This window comes from Microtus pennsylvanicus, chromosome 7 (assembly GCF_037038515.1).
Source record: "Microtus pennsylvanicus isolate mMicPen1 chromosome 7, mMicPen1.hap1, whole genome shotgun sequence".
In the NCBI taxonomy this organism is placed as follows: domain Eukaryota; kingdom Metazoa; phylum Chordata; class Mammalia; order Rodentia; family Cricetidae; genus Microtus; species Microtus pennsylvanicus.
The window spans coordinates 10,345,198-10,362,513 of NC_134585.1; the positions used below are offsets into that span (position 1 = coordinate 10,345,198).

At 46.8% G+C, this 17,316-nt stretch overlaps 1 protein-coding gene across 8 annotated transcripts in view; it reads left to right on the forward strand.

Moving 5' to 3' along the window:
- Pcnt (pericentrin) overlaps nt 1-17,316 on the forward strand; it is an 86,283-nt gene that overhangs the window by 54,569 nt on the left and 14,398 nt on the right. For 6 of the 8 annotated variants that reach the window (XM_075979904.1, XM_075979907.1, XM_075979902.1 and 3 more), the window contains 10 exons: nt 683-862; nt 2,324-3,007; nt 4,187-4,286; nt 6,969-7,129; nt 8,531-8,686; nt 10,224-10,391; nt 11,385-11,577; nt 12,394-12,616; nt 12,781-12,931; nt 15,106-15,786. In XM_075979904.1, the coding sequence (XP_075836019.1) occupies nt 683-862; nt 2,324-3,007; nt 4,187-4,286; nt 6,969-7,129; nt 8,531-8,686; nt 10,224-10,391; nt 11,385-11,577; nt 12,394-12,616; nt 12,781-12,931; nt 15,106-15,786 (2,697 nt within the window). The remainder of the gene's footprint in view (nt 1-682; nt 863-2,323; nt 3,008-4,186; nt 4,287-6,968; nt 7,130-8,530; nt 8,687-10,223; nt 10,392-11,384; nt 11,578-12,393; nt 12,617-12,780; nt 12,932-15,105; nt 15,787-17,316) is intronic. The other 2 variants (XM_075979910.1, XM_075979909.1) reach the window with 1 other exon arrangement.

Below are 17,316 nucleotides of genomic sequence, written 5' to 3' on the forward strand. Positions count from 1 at the left end.
AGCCTGGAGTTTGGGTCACTTGGGCCATCAATTCCAGTGAATCCTACTGGGGTCACACCAGCTTCTTAAACCAGTTCTTTTAAAGTTCGGGTACCATGTGTAGTGACATAGATGTCTCAGCATTAATTTCATGGGGTTTTGTTGTGTCTCCAGCCAAATGGTTTGTTGTCAATAATCCTAGCCCATGGAAACCATTTTAAGCTCATTTCACTTTGGAACAGAAGGTCCTACCCAAGGTGCCTTTTAAATGTTATTTTATTAAATGGTGGCGCACACCTTTAGTCCCAGCACTCGGAAGGCAGAGGCAGACATCTCTGTGAGTTCGAGGTCAGCCTGGTCTACTGAGGGAGTTCCAGGACAGCCAGGACTGTTACACAAAGAAACCCTATCTCAAAAAAAAAAAAAAAAATAGTTCCAGTTTGACTTTGAGTCAAACTTTTGGGATTAGCTGCTCCTTTCCCAACTGCTCTGCTCTGTGGCTCCTTGCTAAGTCCTCAGCCTGATGTTGTGCCCGCCACACTGGTGGGTAGTGAGCGGCCGCTGAAGCCCCTTCCCTTTGGTGTCTCTGCTCGTTGCTATGCGGCGTGAGTGCTCAGGTGTCTGATGGGAAGCCAGGCTGCACCTGAGTCCCTGACTAACCCAGCTCCAGGTTTAGAGGCTCTCTCTGTTTCTTCTGGTTCAGGATAATCTACAGCCTGCCGAGGTCCTCGTGACACTAAAGGATACCAGTCTCCACAAGGCGGAAAGTGTGATGTCGGTGCTCGCAGTCTGTCAGAGGTGGTTGGAGACAGAGTTGCTTTTAGTGAAGAATGCAAAGCCTTTGAGCCTGGAGGATGACAGCGAGGCTCTGGAAGGGGTGCAGGTGCGTGGGCTGGTTGGAGGAGTTGGTAAATGCTGCCTGGGATAAGGTCTGCTGGGTGAGACTCAGCACAGGGGTGTGCATCACGACAGAGGGTTGTTTTAGCCAGGGGTGAGAGTATCCCATAGACTGTTATTAATTCTCCGCGTTCAGCTTTATTTAAAGATACGTTTCCTGTAATGCGAGTAGATGTTTTGTTCATGTGAAGACCAAATTCCCCCACTCTCCATCCTTGAGATTTTTACCTTTCCATTGTCCCTGCCGGTGTCTTTCCAACTTTGAAAGTCTTGAGATTGGTTTTGAGCCTTATGCTCCCCCCACATCTTTTACTCTATGAAAGGTCGATTTTTACTTTAGGAAAGAAGGGCCCCTTGGGGAACTTTGGATTGTTGCCGGGTCATGATTTAATGAGGAGGCCTTGGGTTGGCCCTCAGGCCGAGGGGCTGCTCCCTGTCCTGGACGTGTAGGGTGTGTCACGCCACCAGTGCCTCTGTTAGCGCAAGTTCATCCTGGTGTGTACGTGCCTGTGGCCTACTCGTGGATGCTTACAAAACAGGCCATGGTTCCTTAGCCATCTGTAGGCCCCAAACGACACAGGACACAGCAAAGACCATGATGGCCCCTCTGACGTGAGCATTGTGTACGTGGTGGAAACCCAGAACGCTTGCAACACTCCTGCATAGAACATGAAAGACTTAGGACACCACACTTGGCTGGACCCAGGCTAAGAGCAGGACCTGGGTGGGCTGTGATTCTGAGAGATGTTTCTATCCATCTCAAGAGTCCTTTGAACACTCGGGGAACACATTCTATGCAAAAACTCTTGCCAGCTTGCTACAGCAGCCTCTCCCTGTGCCCAGCTCTGTGGCATCACAAACAGTGCCAGCTACGTGCTGATAAGGAAACTCCACATTCATTACAGCAATTACATTTTTTGTTTTCCGGTGTTTGGATATAGAACCTTCTAGTTCCTTTTTTCCTGAAAACAAAAGAAAAAGAAAGAACAAACCAAGACCTCGAGTCTTAATAAATCAACACTGTCCTTGGTTGTGGTGTTATGATGCTTGTTATTTAGGCAAAAACAAACAAACCAACAAACACAAAAACATAAAACTTTTAAGTTTTAATAGTCTTTCTTCATGGCATTAAATAAACTTGACATCTTAGTGTTTGGAGGCTTCCTCATGGATCCTACTCATAGGTGTTTACTGTCTGAAAATAGTTGAGAAATTCTAGAGAGATAATGGTAGGGGGTGAGGTATCATAACTCTAGAGACATAATGGCGGGGTGTACTGTAACTCTAGAGAGGTAATGGCGGGTGTACCGTAACTCTAGAGAGGTAATGGCGGGGTGTACCGTAACTCTAGAGAGATAATGGCGGGGTGTACCGTAACTCTAGAGAGATCATGGCGGGGTGTACCGTAACTCAGCTGCTTCACTTGGCGTGTTCTCTTCACTCGCAGGCTAAGGAAAAGCAGCCGGAAGCTAGTCAGCTGGGCAGTGCGACTCTCATAGCCCAGGTGAAACAACTTCAGGAGAAACTGAACCACCTGGTGCATTCCATGGCCTCTAGGGACACCAGCACGGAAAATCCTAAATTACCACAGCCAAACCTATCAGAAAATGGTTCCAGTAATAATTGTCATAACGATGAAGAAGACAGTGTGGCCCCTCCAGTTGATGGATTTAATATTGCTAAAATGACGTGGGATCTCATCGATGTCATTCAAAGTCATGATTTGTTGACCCAAAGTGAAATGCCAAGTTTTCCCCCTCAAGAAACATTAATACTACAAGGCGGACCTCTTTCCTCTCAAATCAGTGTGCACACTGACCCCCTCCACACTGAGGAGGCTAAGCCCCACAAGGACCCAGTAAGGGCCCTGGACCTGTCTTCCTGGAGCTCCCCTGAGGTCCTCCGGAAGGACTCAAGCCTCGAGCCCCAGCACAGCCTCCCCCTGACACCCCACACAGACACAGTGAGCCTGCACAGTGTAGACAACTCCTCCCAAGGCTGGACGGACTCACTGCTGCTGGCCGATGCGTCAGGGCTGCTTTGTTACCCGGGCAGGTCAGCAGCAAGACAGGCCCCGCTGTGGGTGCTGGCTCCTTCGGCTGAGAACCGCCATGTGGAGAGGCCAGCTGCGGTATGTGTCTCCCCGCACTCCCTGCTGCAGCATTTGTGGGTGGTCATGGTTTTCGTAGGGATACATCACAGCCAGGCTATTATTGGCTCATTTGACTGTAGGTGCCTCCTAGGTGCTGAGGAGCCTGGTTTTCCAGAAGAAATCAGTCCTACATGTGACTGATTTAGGGGCATTTAGACCGTGTTAGTCATACCTGAAACATGAAGGTTGATTGTCATCCTCAGAAATACACGTGGTGTGTCTACACACATGTTGATTCTGAGTAGCACAGTTGTAATTCTTGTGTGATTCACCAAAGGACTCGTTGTCTGAAATGGTTTAGATTTTTTGTGTGTGTGCGGACACATGGAGGCCAGAGGGCAATGTCACGGCTTCCTCCTCAGTTGCTTTCTACCTTATCATGAGACGGTGTCCCTCTCTCTGCCAGAGCTTCCTGTTTGGGCTGGGCTCAGCCAGCCAGCCACAGGAATCCTGTCTCCACCTTCCAAGTGCAGGGCTTCTAGATCCGCGCCACCCCACCTGGGTTTCCATGTGGGTACTGGGGTGGAGATGCACACACAGCACTGGCTAAGCCATAGCCACAGCCCTAGGTTCATCTGTAGGTCCATGCGCTTACTGCATTGGTATGCATGTGATGCTGATTCCATTTAAGAACACTTCAATTTGCTAGTTTTTTTAGTTTGATTATATTTTTCTATTTTGAGATACTTTTATATGAAAATTCTTTGGGGAATACATGTTACCTAAGATCCGTATGCTGTCGTTTATGCTCATATTTTAAGTATCTGAGGTATTTGCTAGTGGCTACTTATAAAGGTTATTTTTAATAGTGTCTTTTTTTTTTAAATTACATTTTATTTATTGTGTATTTGTGTGCGGCACATGGAAGCCAGAGAACATCTTGTGGGAAACGTTTTTCATTTTACCACGTGGGTCCCATGCCTCGCACTTAGGCTACAAGTGCCTTTACTCGCGGAGCCATTTCTCCACCCCTTAAAAACACCCCTCGTGCTGACGGGGTTGTGGGCAGCACGTGGTTCCAGCATCTCCATCATATCTGCGTGTTCTGAGTGTTTCGAGCTGGGTTCTCTGTGGGAAGCTGATATGTTCTGACCTTAATGATTTTTCGTCTGTTGTTTACTGTTGTGTGACCATCTACAAATCTGCCTGTCTGAATAGGAGAAGGATGTCGAAGACTTTATTGTAACATCTTTTGATTCTCAAGAATTATTAACATCCCTTCATGAGTTAGCAAGAAGAAGTGATGGGAGTGGGAAAAGTGAGTCAGTCTTTCTGATTTTTTTTAATGATGTGTTTGTGTGTGTGTTTATGCATGTGCGTGCATGTTTTTAGGATTCGGAAGAGTCTAAAGATTCTGCCATGTCCTCCTTGTTGTCCAAGCTCTGTCACCTACTTGTGCCCTGAGTATACGTTGCCAGCATGCTGCTGTTTGTCTCCTAAGAATGTCATTGTGTTTTTTGAAGTCGGGGTCTCAGCACAGTGCATAGCACCTGCACTTCATCGTGTCCTTGGATCCTAAGCAGATTGTGCCAATTGTCCCTGTAGTGTCCTTCACAGATAGACATGAGAAAAAGAGCAAGTCAGGTCTTAGCCTTTCGTGCCTCCCCAGTCTGCATGTGGAGCAATCCTTTTGTCCCTCTCTGGGCTTTATTTTTTTTTTTTGTTTAAAATATTTATTTACTTATTATTATTATATTATATTATTATACAGTGTTCTGTCTGTGCAGGCCAGAAGAGGACACCAGACCCCATTACAGATGGTTGTGAGCCACCATGTGGTTGCTGGGAATTGAACTCAGGACCTTTGGAAGAGCAGGCAATGCTCTTAACCTCTGAGCCATCTCTCCAGCCCCCTCTCTGGGCTTTAAACACCAACATTTGCAAAGCGCAGAAGTGGGGATTGTTCACAGGGTCTGGCTTGTGCAGAAGTGGGAATTATTCATAGGGTCTGGCTTGTGCAGAAGTGGGAATTGTTCACGGGGTCTGGCTTGTGCAGAAGTGGAATTGTTCACAGGGTCTGGCTTGTGCAAAGTGGGAATTGTTCACGGGGTCTGGCTTGTGCAGAAGTGGGAATTGTTCACGGGGTCTGGCTTGTGCAGAAGTGGGAATTGTTCACAGGGTCTGGCTTGTGCAAAGTGGGAATTGTTCATGGGGTCTGGCTTGTGCAGAAGTGGGAATTGTTCACAGGGTCTGGCTTGTGCAGAAGTGGGAATTGTTCACGGGGTCTGGCTTGTGCAGAAGTGGGAATTGTTCACGGGGTCTGGCTTGTGCAGAAGTGGGAATTGTTTACAGGGTCTGGCTTGTGCAGAAGTGGGAATTGTTCACGGGGTCTGGCTTGTTCTTGAGGTTGAGCATGGGCTATGGCGTCATCACATCAGGGTGTTAGTGGGGTCAGTTCAAACCCCATGGGCCACAGTTGTGTCTGCCAGGTCCTCTTTTGCATAAAAAAAAATCAGAAAGAGTCTTGGCGACGTGTAAATGTTCTGTATTCCTGATCTACTGTCCTTGATCCCTTCTCTCCAGGTTCTTGTGGGTTCAGTTTTATTAAAGATGTTGGGCCAAAATTTGATCATCTAAATTCTCAATTTAATTGCTTTTCTTTTTCCAAGTCAGTAATGTAGGGTGTTTCAAATCATTATTATCTCTTTCAAGAATTTTAAACAATGAGATAGATCATAATGAAATGTTGTTCATTAGCAATTTAATATTTGTAAAATGCTAATGCAAGAAACTTTTAAAATTTAGTTTCCATTTACTCAGTTGGAGCATATGGCTTCAGCAGTTGAGGGGTCTGTGTTGCATTCCTTAGTTGACTTTCTTTCCAGCCCCCAGCTTGGGTTCAGCATTCCCTGGGGACATCTGTGCTTTAGTATTTGATGTATCTTCAAACCACATTTGCTATTTAAAATAGCATCTAGCCAGGCCTGGTGGCACATGCCTTTAATCCTAGTACTTGGGAGGCAGAGGCAGGCACATCTCGGTGAGTGAGAGATCCATCTCAAACAAAACAAAAATAAATAATATAGCATTTAAGCATAGCACGAATTCCCCTTGCTTCGCTCCTCTTGTCAGCCTTGGAGGTCGGTGTGCCTGTGTTCATCTCTGTGAGTGTTAGCATGTAAAGGCGGTGAGTTCTTGGCTGTCCACCCTGGTTTTCCTACCTCATGCTTAAGAAAGTATCTGGGCTTTCTCTGTACATATTAAGATTTCCTTTTGTTGTTGTGCTTTCCTTCCCAGTATATTTTGGTGTTAATATTTCCCTTCTTGTCTGAGACCGTAGAGTGACTTTCCTTAAAGTGGAGATCCGTTGCGTCCCTATAGGCTGGGCACTGGTGGGAGAATTCTCTCCCTGGGCACCAGACCTCACTGTACCTCATTGGCCAGCGTGTTCCTATTGTAGGCTGGAGGCCTGAAGATCCAGCTTACATGCTCCCAAGAGCTTGTAAAGCCCCTGACTGGTGCCATAAGTTCTGGATTGTGTCCAGTGCTGTTCCTGCCCCACCTCATGTCAAGTCAGACACATTTACCTTTCTAGACCAGATGCTGCAGTTCATCCAACTGCTCCCACCTCCGCTAGGCTTGGTGCCCTGGCTGCTGTATTCTTCATCCCTGTGCTGGGTGTGAAGTACCTAGACCTTAGGTATAGTCCGGTTGGTTGCTCCTCAGTCTTTTCTGGGATGCAGTTGTCAGCGAGGGTTACCAGGTACACACCCATGTAAGGAGCTGAGATAACTCTGAGCTATATGTTTGAGTCACAGACAACACATCAAACATGCAAAGTAGTATTCCCTTCCTTCCTCTTCTTCCTCCTGTTTGTGTTTTATGAGTTTGTTTACCGCCTTTGCCTGCTGCACACCAGTGTTCGATGTGGCGTGAGTGGCTGTGACTATAGTTGGAAATGGATGTTGTGGCTTCGGCTCCTGACCCTGTGTGCTCCTAGGCAATGGCCCGAGCAGTGCTCTGATGCTGACTTTGGGCTCAGGAGGATCCGAGACTCCCACCACCAGTCTTGCAGCTGCTGATGCCCTTCCTCTCTCTGGAAGATTTGTCCACTCCCCAGGAGCAATGAAGGAAAAGGAAATCCACGCAAAGCACATGAAGGTAAGAGCCAAGAGCTACAGTCCAAGAGCATTGTCAGCCCACAGCGAGATGAAAGGCCTGGCCCTTCCTTCTTCTCTAGCCTGCGCCTACAGCTATCCAGGCGCTCAGCCTTAGCCCGTTGGTGGGCACACTCATCCTGAGCCACCACCGTCATGGGAGTCCCACCTGAAGGCCATCTTCTGTGGTCCTTTGCCAGTCCCGCAGGTGGTGGTGTCCCCCTAGGTAGGGACCTTGAAGCATCTTACTTGAGGGTCTCAGAACTAGCTTGTCCTTGTGTGTGTGTTCTGGGGCAGAGTACTGTTTTCTTCAGAGAGAGAAAGGCTACTTGCTGCCATTTGTGCCAAAGACATTCTTGTCAACAAGGCTAGATAAGTAAATGGTATCATGCCAGTATGGTGTCTTAATAAAATAATAGAAGTATCCCAAAACAATATTTTTTTTTTGTAACAGTCTCATTGTGTAGCCCAGCCTGACCTCTAACCCAGTCTGTCCAGTGCTGAGATTGTGGGTTGAGGCCATCTTACCTAATGAAACTTTTTTGTGTGTGGATGTTTTGCACGCCGGAAGAGGGCATCGTATCGTATTGTAGATGGTTGTGAATTGCCTGCGAGTTGTTTGTATACCGTTTGTGTGCCTCTTGTCCACGGAGGCCAAAAGAGGTTGTCAGATCCCCTGGAGTTAAAGTTGCAGCTGGTTGTGAGGTGCCATGTGGGTCCTGGGAACGGAACTTGTGTCTTCTAGTAGACTGGTTAGCACTCTTAACTGCTGAGCCATCTCTCTAACCCCACCAGTAGATAGAACAATTTTAATGTTCTTAATTAAGAACTCTGAAATTATATTAAGGTAAAACTTTATCGCTTTCAGAATGGAAACCAAGGAACTGAGGAGAGTATTCAGAAATTCCACAGTGGCGTGAGGGTCTGAGGGTGATCCTAACACATAAACCAGGGCAGGGCCCCTTGTACCCGGGCAGGGGGCAGTCAGCGACAGGAGGTCCCTGGGGTTCACTGGCCAGTGATGTAGCTGAGGTTCCTGAAGCGGGCTCCGGGTTAAGGGAGAGATTTCGTTTTGAAAAATAAAGTGAGGAGTGATTGAGGAACACACTGGTCTCTATATGCATATGTATAGGACACATATGCGCGCGCACACACACACACACACACACACACACACACACACACACGGGAATTGGAATAACTGATCTATGTTTTATTTCTTTGTGTCTTTCCAAATTTCCTATGGTACAAACCATTGAAGAGAGGTTTTTAGTATTTAAGCAACCTAACAATAAAATAATTTTTTTAATTTTCAGTTAATGAATTGAGGTGTTGGTAGTTCACTGTGTGGATGGTAGGTTTGTGCTGCTCTGTCCCCCTTCCTGATGTGTTTTTTCTGCTGTAGGCTTTGCTGCAGATGGTATTTGATGAGAGCCACCAGATACTGGCCTTATCAGAGAACCAGGACCTCCCCAATTTGCTGAACAAGGGTGAACCGCTGGATGGCCTTCCAAGGGACAGGCAGGCCCTTTTGGAGGTGACAGCCGACAGAAGAGAGAAGGTAGGAAATTGTTGATTCAGTCAGTGAGAAGGAGCCAAGTGCAGCAGCAGAGCTACTTACAGGCCTAGGACCTGTTATAATGTGGGCATGTCGCTGTGTCAGCATGCCTTTTCCTGGCTGGAGTCCCAGGAAGCACAAAACACCTAGCAGAGCAGGTCCAGATAGCTCTGGCCTTCCCAGACCAGGGCCCAGCAGGTGCAGCAACAGGAAGGGGAGGAAAGAGGGTTGCCCATTATACTAGCTTTTCTTCTGTAGCTGTGATCAAGTACGGCGACCAAGGCAACCTACAGAAGGAAGAGCTTCATTTGACAGTCTTTTTTTGTGTCCTTCTTATTCAGTCTGGACACCATACACTTTGTCAGTGGTCAAGGTATGGGCAGTTCCTTGCCCAAAGGCCAATTGTGCCAAGAAGAAAACAAACTCCAAGTGAAATGTCTTCAGTGCTCAACAATCTCTTGGGAATAGATTGGTGTGTCAGGATGTCTCAACAGAATCCTAAGTTATTTAAATGCCATGTTTTACAGATCCTTGAAGTGGTTGAAGATTACCTATCTAGGCAGAATACAATCTCCATGCATTTAAAGAACCTAATTAATTTGACTGTATGTATAACAAACATGAATAACTATAGACCTATAATACTTAATACCTGTATAACTTAAAGACTAAGACTACATATCAGAATATTAAATAATTTGTAAACAATTGTGCAGTGAATGAGGAAAATGACCTCAATATGTAAACAGTGTATAAATATCTTGATCAGAGGTAGAAATATATAATGCAATATGATAAATATATCCTAAAATTGTATCAGTATACAAAATGCCTTAAACAGAGATAGAAACATGCATGCATACAATCTGACAAAATAACTTTGAATAGGTGTACAAATATTGTAAACAGAAATAACAAATATAATTTGAACTTGTATCAATATACAAAAAATTATACCAATGTAAATTGTCCATAAGTAATAGGTCACAAATATTCACTCTATTGCCCACTATTATTATTATTAGTGTGAATAAGTTCACACCAAATTATCTATTATCCCATTCAGTTTTTCCTTTTTTTTTTTTTTTTAAATCTCTGGGCCTACATAGTTTCCATGGTGTCCCCAACTCTGAAGACAAACTTTGTCGGGGGATGTCATCTTCTAGAATTACTTCCTGCTGTCATTTGGGGGCGTTGTTGTTTTTATGGGATCCTGTAAAGTGATGGTTAAGTTTTAAGATTACTGTCTAGTATAATTGCAAATGATTTCTGAGTAGTTGATAGGGGTTTTCAAAGTTCTTATTTGGAGTTTTGGCCAGAATGTTGCGAGAAGGTGCACCATTTTAGCAGCTGGCACCCAAAATGAAAAATATGATATAGACAAAATAGGCACGGATAAAACACAGACTGTGTGGGTGAAAGCGTGCGTGTGCAGGTGAGGGTGAGAGTTTAAAGCAGGTGCCTTGTACGTTCTAGGCAGGCCTCTGCCACAGAGCCTGCACCCCAGTCCCTCACTGAGTCTCTGGTTTCTCGTCCACAGGAATCTTTGGAAACACACCTTACATGGAGTGAGGAGCTTTTGCGGGCCATACAAGAAGTGTTTGCCAGGGAGCAGGAGAATGCCGGGCTGCAGTCTAGACCTTACGGCTTAGGCCTAGGAGATTATAATGCCCTGTTCAAGAGGCTGGAGAAGGTTATTCAAGAGCGGGTGAGCAACAGTTCAATCTAGGCTTTGATTTACCACCTTCTGGAAGGTGTAAGGGATGTGTCTTTTAGGAAAGTTTTGGTTTACATGTTTTTCTAAACTTTGGAACGTTGTGCCCCCTGACCAAGGACACTATATGTGGAATATCATGCTGTCACTTGTTAAGTGCTGTTTTAGCAAAATCTCAATTGTTCAATTTTATCAATAAAGACTCTGGAGCCAGCCAGATGCTGGGGTGAAATCCTGCTAAGCTCTGAGAGGCAGGGAAAGCACCTGACTGAACTTTCTCCTCCGCCTACTCAACATCTGTCCCTTCTTCTTCCTGTGTCCCTCTCGCCATCCTCATGACCCCCTCTTACCTGCTGTTGTTTTTTTTTCTTGATCTTTTCCTGTCAGCTGGTCACTCACTCCACCTCTTGACCTGTGGTTGATTTTATTTAATCCTGATTACAGTATTCAAGAGAAAGTGTGTGCTGGGGCTGGGCTACACTGCATCTAGAAGCAGGTTTTTCTAGGAAATGGCACAATCTCATGGTTCACAGTGAGCAAGTGTCCTGCAACAGTAAGCACTGGTGTGCTTGGTGAATTCGTCCCTGAGTCTTTCTCCCCTGGACCTGGCTGGCAAAAGGAACAGGCTGTCTGGGCTTGCCTGCATGGCCAAGCACACTGCTCATGGGCCAGGGGACGTTAGCATGGTGCAGGACACGAGGAGTCCTGTCTGTGCCACTGCCCACAGATGAGAAGTCTAGACTTGAAGTGGCGGTGCTGATACAGCACTGCCCGGGCCAAAGCTGTCAGGAAAGGGGCTTGGAGGTGAGGTCCTGGGCTACTGTGCTCCTGTTACACCTGTGTGGTCGTCCACCTTGGTCCTACAGCACCAGGGCTTGGGTTTGAAAGGGCGTAGCTATGCAGAGTGGACCACGCCTGACTTCCCCCTCCAAGCTTGGGTGCTCGCCTTCCAACACTCACACCTCATTGTCCTTCCCCGTCCTCCAGGGAGACCTGCAGAAGGTCCAGGAACACCTATGTCTGCCAGACAGGCACAGCCTGCTCTCTGAGGTTCAGGCTCTGCGTGCTCAGCTCCGCATGACACACCTCCAGAACCAAGAGAAGCTACAGCAATTGTGTGCAGCCCTGACCAGCACAGAGGCCCGTGGGAGCCAGCGGGAGCACCAGCTGCGGAGACAAGGTGTGTGCCCCTGCTCCTGTCACTCCACACCTGGCCCACACCTGCGCACGTTACCTCGGGATGCATTAGGCAGGTGGGATTGCCAGACCCTCACGTACAAAGGCCCAGTGGTCCTTTGAGACTCCTGCGATCTCTCAGTGGAGTTCAGGAATTGTTAAGGAATTTTTTTATAGGCAGCATCTGTGAACAAATGGAATATCTCCTTTCTGGCCATTGTATTGATCCGGCCTTAGCCTGACAACCTTCCTGATGTTCAGTTATTTACTCTTGTGTGGGTCAATGTCTCTGTTTTTGTTTGGTTTCTGCTGAGTAATCACCGTTATGTTGGTTCAGGTGCGTGTCTGGGCTATACTCAGTTTTTTGTGTATTTACAAGCATCCTGGTCTGCAGTCTTGGAGTCTTTTTGACTCTTATGTTGGCAAAGCACTGGCCTTTTGAAAACCAGTATCGCCTTCTGTATTTCAGAGGACAGCGCAAAACCAGGCTACTTTCTTCCTGAGGTTCGGGGAGAATTTCTCAACCAAACAATGAGGGCCATGACTCGTCTCTGTTGTGGACATATGTGTGTGGTTGGCTAGTGCCTCAGGGACATGCCCTGACCAGGAGATTAGGACGTAAGAAAAAATGGTCTCAGAAGACAAAGGGGCGTGTCCCTGAGTGGCTTTGACTCCCTTAGAGACAGTGGCTTCAGTTCAGAGAAATACCATTTCTCCCTTAAAGGAGCTCATCTCCACCAAAGCAGCATCATTTGTAATTTGGTTTGTGTGGTACACTGTGGACTTATGGGTAATGTTGTCTGATGCTGATCTTTCTTAGTTGAACTATTGGCGTACAAAGTTGAACAGGAAAAGTGCATAGCGAATGACTTACAGGAAACCTTGAGCAAAGAGCAAGAGAAGGCGAGCGACGTCCGGAAACTCCTGATGGTGGAACAGAGTGCAGTACAGGATCTGAAGTCGGAGCTGCATGCATGTAAGCAGGAGAACACACGGCTGTTGGAGTCCCTGGACAAGGTGCAGCAGGAAGTCCTGCGGCTCAGGTATGGCCATGCACTGTGACTGTTGAGAGGACATACAGCGGAACTCACCTGCTCTGGCTGGCCAGTGCCGGGGGAGCTCTTGGACTTAGATGTGAGAATAGAGGGATCCCCGGCAGGATGCCCCCCTGCACAGGCCTCATTGCTACCTGTTGTCTCCCTCCCAGAGCCGTGCTCGACGGGAAGGAGAATGAACTGAGGGTTGCCCTTGAGGAGCTGGAGTGTGAGCGTGGAAAGGAGCGAGCCCTTCAGGCCCAGCAGGAGGAGCAACAGCTGCGGCACCTGCAGAGGGAAGGCCAGAGCTCAAGGGCCCTGGAGGTGACTGACCTTCTTATTCTTCTTTTATGGCAGCCGAGCTGAAAGGAATTGAAGACAAAATAAGGCTATTTTTTATTTATTTTATTTTTGAGATTATGATATAATTATGTCATTTCCCCCTTCCCTTCTGTTTGAAACCGTTCCATGTAATAATATGCTTTAGTTTGCTCTCTTTCAAATCCATGGCCTGAATTCAACCTGCTCACTCTGCATACTGTTTCTTGTATGTATGTTTTTAGGGCTGACCATTGGTATTGGATAGCCAGTTTGAAATATGCTGTTTCATGAGGAGAACTTCAATTCTCAGCATTCCTTAGTTGCCTATAGTTTTTTTTTTTAATTCTCCCCGCCCCCCGCCCCTGCTCCTGTCACTCCACACCTGCCCCACACCTGCAGTTAACTCTGACTGTTTGGAGCTGGGAGCTTCAGATGAGAAAGAACCTGTGAGTTTGTGCTTCTTGTTGCCTTGTTTGATGTGCGTGATCTTTTCTGGTCCATCCATTTACCTACTAAGGGGGTTTCATCCTTCTTTTCAGTTGAACAGTATTTCATAGTCATGTGCCACATTTTCATTACCTGTTAGTCAACTGACGGACATGTAGGTTGTTTCCACTTCCTGGCTATTAATACAGCAGTGTCTGGAGTGGGATGTCGTGTCCTTTGGGCATGTGCCACACAGTGGTATAGCCGCGTCGTGTGGTAGGTTTATTTTTAGCCCTTTCAGACTTTCCCACACTGATTTTCATAGTGGCAGGACCAGTTTTCAAGTTGAGGTTGTTGGGTTTTCCAGTTCCGTCTTTTTTTTGGCTTGAGTCCTCTTCAGTGTTTCTGTCTCCTTACTGAATTCTTTCCTCAAGTCCCAGAGTGTCTGCATCATCTCCACCAGCCCGTTTGTGTTTTCCTGGGCGCCGCTCAGACATTTCTTCTCAAGTTCTTGCTCCACTATTTCGTTGACTTGTATCTTCTTTAACTCCTGGAATTCTTGTAAGAAGTCAGTGATTGTCTTTTAAAGTCTGTGTTCTGGAGTTCATCAGATAATTCTCATTTTCCTATTTCTGGTGGGTTTGGAGAGAAGATGCTGCCTTGATCTTTCATGTTGTTGTTCCTCCAATGAGATCTGGCCACGTGGACTCATTAGTTCTAAGTCTGTTATGGACAAAGCCGGTTGGGGCAGGATAGAGGACATGCAGCAGGCTGGGCCTGGAGGTTGCAGATGGCTTGGGTGAAGTAAAGACAGGGGACTGGGCTGACGTACAGGATGCGCCTCCTGGTCTAATCCTGGAGTGATTGATAGCCATGCAGGGTAGTCGGACTAGTTCAGGGAGTTGTAGCTGGGATATGTGAGACCTGCCTGGGTAGAGAGGATGCAGCATAGAGGGACCTGTGGATGGTGGCAGGTAGAATCCTGGTGGTTCCTAGAAACGGCAGGAGTGGCCAGACTAGGCCAGGGCACTGGAAATAGGACCAAGGCTCTAGCTGCAGTAAAACAGTGCCTGACAGTGACAAAGGTGGATGGCTGTGACGCCTGGCGATGATTTATGGCCTTCTTGATTGTTCCCAGCTATGGTCTTTGAGTGTTTCCATTTATCTTTTAAAGTGTTTTTATTTAATTTTTGAGAATTTCATGCAATCAATATGCTTGATTAGATTTTTCCCCCTTACCCATCATCATGCTTTTTTTTTCTTTTAAAACAAAACAAAAGCACAAAAACATGGAGTCCAATTGGTTTTGGTCAATTACTTCTGTGGCTGATGTACCCAGTGTCTATCTGAATGAGGCAGTGTCTGAGGTCCCCATAGAGCAGTTAAGTGCTAAGCATGGACTATTGGGGTACCACATGTTCAGCAGGTGCCCCAAGGCTCACAGTCTTCTGCTGCAGTGTATGGCTTTAAACAACATGGGCCAGGTGTGTCTTTGAGCATCCTGGTATTTTGGGATTTCTAAGAAAGGGAGAAAGGGACCCACACACACACACATCAAGATGTGTGCATGTGCTTGCTCACTACTTCTCCCAAACAGTATTTCATCCATGCCATCCTTCCTGTGCACGGTTTTACTCATAGGATAACTTTTGAAAGTTAGGATTCCTGAACGAAAGTATAAATAAGAAAACCACCTAGTTCCTTTTCCTCTTGGTATCGATCATCACATCTTGTTTTCTCTGTCAACACAGGAGTTAAAAATGTCTTTGGAGAAGCAGCGTGCTCAAAATAACCAACTATGCGTTGCTTTAAAACACGAGCGTGCGGCCAAGGACAACCTGCAGAAGGAGCTTCAGATTGAGTCCTCCCGCTGTGAAGCCTTGCTGGCGCAGGAGAAGGGCCAGCTCTATGAGCTGCAGAAGAGCCTAGAGGCTGAGAGGAGCCGCTCGCTGGAGCTTTCAGAGGCCTTACAGCACGAGCGGCTCTTGACGGAGCAGCTGAGCCGCAACGCGCAGGAGGCCTGTGCCCGCCAAGAGGCACAAGTGCAGCATGCCTTATTGCGGAAGCTGAAAGCAGAGAAGGCGCGTGCATTGGAACTGGAAGGCATGCTTGAAAAGGTGCAGAGACAGGCTGCACAAGCACAGAAGCAACTGGAATCTCAGGCTCAGGAGCGCTGTATAGAGCTCAGGAAAGAGAAGGAGGTAAGTAGCCACCTGCGATCAGCCGTGGATGCCTTGCAGAGCCACAAACAGGAGCTGGAATGCTGTCTGGAGAGAGAGAGGGAGCAATCAGCTTGGTTACAGGCAGAATTAGAACAGTTATCCACAAGAGTGAAAGAGCAAGAAGGCCACAAGGAAGCGAGGAGGATGGAGAGGAGGTCAAGCCGAGCAGACGTGGAAACGAAGACCTGGCAGACAGACAAGGAGAAGCTGGTGAGAGCAATCTTCCAGCAGAGATAAGTCATTACAGGTCCTGAATGCTGACGCCTCCTCTCTTGGGGAGCTCCAGCTTCCCACTGCTGTGTGTGATGTTAGTTAGGAAGTTTTGATCACTCCCGTGGAACTAACCACATGTTTATTTTTGTGGATGCTCTTGGTCAGAGGCAATTCTCTTAAAACTTGGCTATTCCGTCTTTTCAAATTCGTTCCAGAATGCAAAAGAGTATTAGATATGGGCAGTGGTCTAGATCACAGTTCAGTGGGGAGAGCGTTTTGCCTTGGACGCAAGCGTGAGGCTTGGGTTTCTAATTCTGCCCCTTCAAAACAGCTTTAAAACTTTCGGTAGGTGTGTTTTCGGTGTTTCTTCATGTCTACAGGTTAGTCTTTTACTTTGTGATAGCATGTTATGGTGACTGGCTTACACTGGATGACCCTGCCGTTCATTCCTGGATAAGTACCATCTGGGCACGGCAAACAGATCTGTTGATCTGCTGTTGAGCTATGGCGATATTAACATCTATCCGCTGTATTCAGTTTGTTAGAATCCTGTTAGAATCTTTGCATCTGTGTTCAGAAGGGACATTAGCCTGTAGTTTTACATCGTCTTTGGGTTTAGATCAGAGTAGTGATGCCTTTATACTGGGAAGCATTCTCCCTCTTACTCATTTTCCCTGAAGTAGGGGCTCTCTGTGTGGCCCTGGCTATCCTGGAGATTGCTATTTAGACCAGGCTGTCATCAGACTCACAGAGATCTCCCTACTTCTGCCTCCCAAATGTCTAATACTAGCCCTAAGAAGCCGAGGTTAGTAGATCACAAGTTCAAAACCAGCCTTAATATATAGAGCAAGGCCCTTTTTGTTTTGGGGATCTTCTTGAGACAAGGTCTCACTACGTAGCATTGGCTGGCCTGGAACTCACTGTGTCTCTCAGAGATCCTAGCAAGGCCCTTTGGTTTTGGTTTTGGTTTTGTTTGTTTGTTTTTTTTCTCTCTTTTAGCACAGAAGTGTAGAACCAGCAGCTTTGTCTTTAGTAGTTAAGAAACACTGGTTTCTAAGGACAAAGCTGTACGTTTCTAAATGTTCAGAAGGATAAATCTGACTAACATTAGCTTTGGAAATGCCTGTCAGGGATGTGCTTAATACTCTACTCTGAGAGGGCTCCCTTCCATGGAGCCCCTAAGCTGTGGGCCGTCTGTGATCTAGAGATGCATTCTGTCAGAACAATTTAGGACATTTATGAAAAGTGACTACATTCCAGTGGGACTCCATGTTCTTGAGAAGCCACTTGCCTTTCCCCGTCCCAGCCCAGGGACTCCCTCATCTGTCTGTCTCTGTGAATGATTCTCTTTGTGACAGTTTGGAGGTGCCTGCCTACCTTGCGGATGATCAGTGGGATCGTAGACCTGTTTCCTAGCCAGACAGCCATAGCCTGGCCTAGACCTTACAGGCAGGATGCTCTTTCCTAAACAGTGTACACTTTTCTTTCTCACCTGGAAAATGAACCATAATGGATCCCTGCTTGCTA